General features: G+C 26.2%; 1 protein-coding gene across 1 annotated transcript; it reads left to right on the top strand.

The window, feature by feature from the left end:
* Positions 1 to 1,076: 1,076 nt before the first annotated feature.
* Positions 1,077 to 2,857, top strand: LOC101507078 (uncharacterized). Its single transcript, XM_004497741.4, has 3 exons — positions 1,077 to 1,318; positions 1,921 to 2,050; positions 2,164 to 2,857. Exons 1-3 carry the CDS (start codon positions 1,165 to 1,167, stop codon positions 2,633 to 2,635), a joined length of 756 nt encoding a protein of 251 aa, XP_004497798.1. The 5' UTR covers positions 1,077 to 1,164; the 3' UTR covers positions 2,636 to 2,857.
* The last annotated feature ends 1,492 nt before the right edge of the window (positions 2,858 to 4,349 follow it).

The following is a 4,349-nucleotide window of genomic DNA, read 5'->3' as shown; positions in this document are numbered from 1 at the left end:
ACTATTAGATATTGATAATAATTATTAAATTACTAGCCCATTAGTCCCCTTGTGTCTAGATACATAAGCCCTACTTACAGGTGTCCTAAGACAAATCAGATTCCTCTTTTGTCTATTTATTTTTTATTTTTTTGACAAAATCTTTTGTCTTTTATTTCACTTTAGTATCAATCTTAGTATAATCAATTTGGTGTTAGTTCCTTGGTTGATCATCTTATGTCACTTAATTAATATCTCAACACATTTTTGAATTTCTAAATTTTTCTTTCAGTAAAAATACCGCGTCATTTCATTATTGACTGATCTCTATTTCCAACCCAATTCAAATTTTGTTGTCGATAAAATATCCTTATTGGTAGATAATTAAATTAGTACTTTCATAGGTGCTTTTTAAACTTATAAATTTCTTTAATTGTAATGAATCTCGAGATTTAACTTATTTAAATTTTTTATTTATAAAATAATCTAAATTTTATGATTTAAAATATCAATTAATTGTTTAATACTATATTTTTTTAGAATTTCTTCAAATAATTTAGATATCATTTCCCAAAAACATCTTATATTTCTATAACTTATGTTTTAACAAAGGGTGAGTAAAAAACGAATTTAAAGAAGGACATTTAAAAAAATAAATTTCTCTCTTTTTTATTACAATTATAAAATTATAAAAAATTAATTAAAAGTAGTAATTAATCTTATATAATTTTATAATCTTCAAAAAAGTATTAATAAATTAATAGTTAAATTAATTTTTCGTATTTGAATTCAAGACCGCTTTAAAATTTCTTATAGTATTTTTTTTTACTTATTTACCTACCTTTCTCGTTGTGTTTTTGAGCGAAAAGTATCTAATAGAAGGTAAAGATATTTTGATCAATTGACAACAATGGAAAAAGATGCTTTTTTAGTGTCACTTGCATACTCTTTTGTTAATTAATATTAATATTTGTAAACAATGTAACCTTAAACAGTGAAAAGGGTACTAGAGAAAAAAGATCATAAGAAAGTGACCCTTGATTGATTGATACAATCAAGTTTAAGAGCAAACCTCCAAGTATAAATATGCAAATACCCCAAAACCAAATTCAGTGCCATATAATATAATATACAAGACAAAAGAAACATCTTTATCCAATCACAAGAACTTTGAAATTTTTCTACATGTATTGGCATGGAGTGATGGCTGGCCAAATGGGTCATATGGAGGAAGAGGTATGGAGGAAGGGACCATGGACTGGTGAAGAAGATAGGTTGCTTATTGATTATGTTAGGATGCATGGTGAAGGAAGATGGAACTCTGTTGCTAGGCTTACTGGTAATTAACATTCAAACTTTTTACCCTTTCTCAATATTATATAGTTCTAAATTGTAGTCTGCGACAACACATAAAATTTTCAGTGTTACAATTTTAGTTAATGAGTTTAACGTAGTGATATAGATGATTCGACCTATTTTACCACCTCTAATCAATACCTCAGGTTGTTTAAGCTGTGGGCATACATCTAGTTAAGAAAATTGTCCTTTTTAAAAGACAATTGTAACTGTTGTCGTCGCCTTTGTTGCATTCGTCCATGTATTGCCACAATACTAAAATTTGCGGCATAATGAAATCGCAACCACAATCGTACTTTAGAATCATGCTTTGTAAACATATGGGTGACTCTTCAAGTATAGCAACCATAAATTTGAAATTGAAATTACAATCTTATTAGTGTTACATCGACACAACGACTTAAACTGGTCAATTTTGTTACATCTAGTCAAAGACATTAAAAACTTTAATGTCAAAGTTCAAATTGTTGTTAGAGACTTTTTCTAAAAAATAGAACAAATAAAGTTATTCCAACTAGTACTCTTCAACTATGATTAGTTGATCATCATCTTATACCTTAGTTTAATTATTTTTCTTGTTAACAGGATTAAAAAGGAATGGAAAGAGCTGCAGATTAAGATGGGTGAATTACCTAAGACCAGATCTCAAAAGGGGTCAAATAACACCACAAGAAGAGAGCATAATTTTAGAACTGCATGCTAGATGGGGAAACAGGTAAAAAAATTCTTAATTCCTCCCATCTTCTTAAGATTAGATATATAATTTTCTATAATTAGCAACAAATTTTTGAATCAAAAGCCTTGACCACAAAATTGAATATTTTTCAGGTGGTCAACAATCGCTAGAAATTTACCGGGAAGAACGGACAATGAAATAAAGAATTATTGGCGGACTCATTTCAAGAAAAAGGCAAAAAATCCCTCTGACGCTGCAGAAAAGGCGAAAAATCGATTCATGAGGAAACAACTATTTCACCAACAACAACAACAATTGCAACAACAACAACAATTTAACTTAGACATGAAAAGTGTGATGTCCTTGGTTGAGGAAAATAATATTAATAACTATAGAGTGCCTTATATATCTCAAGCTAGACAAGAAATGTTTAATATGTGTCCTAACAACATAGAAGAGCAGGGTTACTTTATGCTTAATGGAAACTCTTCTGTACCTGAGGCATCAGTTGAAGATATTTTGTGGGATGGACTTTGGAATTTGGATGATGTTCATGGCAATTTTAGTGTTGCTAATGCAACAAACAAAAATGGCCTATACAATTTAGTTTCTCCCTATTGCTAATGTTATTTGGTTAAGGAGATTTATAATAAGTACTCTTAGTTTAATTAGATTAAGTTATAGTTTGATGTAAGTCTCCAAAAACCAGGAGCTTTTGATTTGTTACATAAGGTGTGTAGTTGAGTTAGTAAAATAATGTTCTGAAGGCTATTTATTATGTAACCTGTCAATAAATAAAGTGTCTCAATTTTGCTTATAAAGCTCAATGAATTTCCATTTTTTTTAGAGTGTGTTTACTTTCTAACATAATTTTCAACTTTTAATTTTTTGTGGTGATTAAGAATTATTTGGTGACATGTGTTTCATGAAGCTAATTATGAGGCAAACAATCTTGCTAAGTATGGTATGGAATTGGATAGTTATGATAATTTTTTGTATTTTCGTCTATTTTTGTTGCTAATGCCTTGAGGGGATATACTTGTTGTATTTCTTTTTGTAGAGGTTTTTAATCTTCTTTTAAGTTTTGGCCCCTTTTGATTAAAAAAAGAAGAAAAAAAAATGACATTTAGTTATGATATAGAGAAAATAGAAGTTAACTAGAGAAAATATATTTTAAGAGACACTAAAAATATTTTTTTTGACTATTCAATGTATTTTTAAAAAAACATTTTTAAAAACTTTTATAATTCTTTATCAAATATTTATTTTTTTGGTATATAAGAGGAATCTCAAATGTTCATTTAATTGCAGAAGTAGAAAGATGAAACATCCCAACTAAATTTACTTTTTTTAGGAAATAAACACTTTTGATTTTTTTAATTAGTACGTAAGCTTTATAATTTAAGTGATTAAAGTATCGAACGTTTAAAGTTTACGATATTAAAATATTTAATGTTTTGTAATGTAAGGGATTAAAATAAAATAAAAAATTATAAAATCTAGTTCAACTTACAAATGTCAATATTATTAGATTAAATATAATATTTTAAGTTTAAATTAAAAAATTAACAGTTGTGTGCGAGTTTTTTTTATCATTTAGAGTATATTTTAAAAAACACTAAAAAAACAATTTTTTTAAATACATTTTACAAACTTTTATAATCTCTTCTTAAATGTGTTTTTTTTTTTTTTTTGTTACAAAAGAAAAATCTCAAATGTTTATTTAATCCGTATAAATGGAAACATGAAACATCTCAACTAAACTTATTTTTTTTAGGAAATAAACACTTTTGGTCTTTTTATTAGTTTGTAAAGTTTATAATCTAAGTGACTAAAATATTAAATGGTTATAGTTTGTGAGAGTAAAATATTTAATGTTTCTAATGTAAAAAAATAAAATGAAACAAAAAATTCGTAAGATGTAATTTAATTAATAAATTTTAATATTGTTAAGTTAGATATCATCTTTTAGATTCGAACTCTAAATCTCATAAAATATTATTATTTTTTCTATAAATCAAAAAAAAATTGAAGAATTAAATTGTTAAATGTTTGTGACTTAAAAAATAAAAATAAAAATAAAACAAAAAAAATTAAAGAGACCAACATGAATTTAAAAATAATTAAGGACAAAAGTGTAACATATCCTATTTATTTATTGTTTACGGATAACAAGCATTAATGTAAGTTGGATCCCTCTTTATGACATAATCTTAAAATGATTCTAGCATGTTTGCTTTTGCCCTTACATTTGTCTAAAATTAAATCAAATGCAACCAAAAACTATATATTATAATAAGATTTTATGAAACACTCTTAAAGTAACTAAGCTCCTCAC

The sequence above is a fragment of the Cicer arietinum genome, chromosome 4, assembly GCF_000331145.2.
Source record: "Cicer arietinum cultivar CDC Frontier isolate Library 1 chromosome 4, Cicar.CDCFrontier_v2.0, whole genome shotgun sequence".
Lineage (NCBI taxonomy): Eukaryota > Viridiplantae > Streptophyta > Magnoliopsida > Fabales > Fabaceae > Cicer > Cicer arietinum.
The sequence above is the reverse complement of the archived record's forward strand: the minus strand, read 5'-3'. Positions and strand labels throughout refer to the sequence as shown.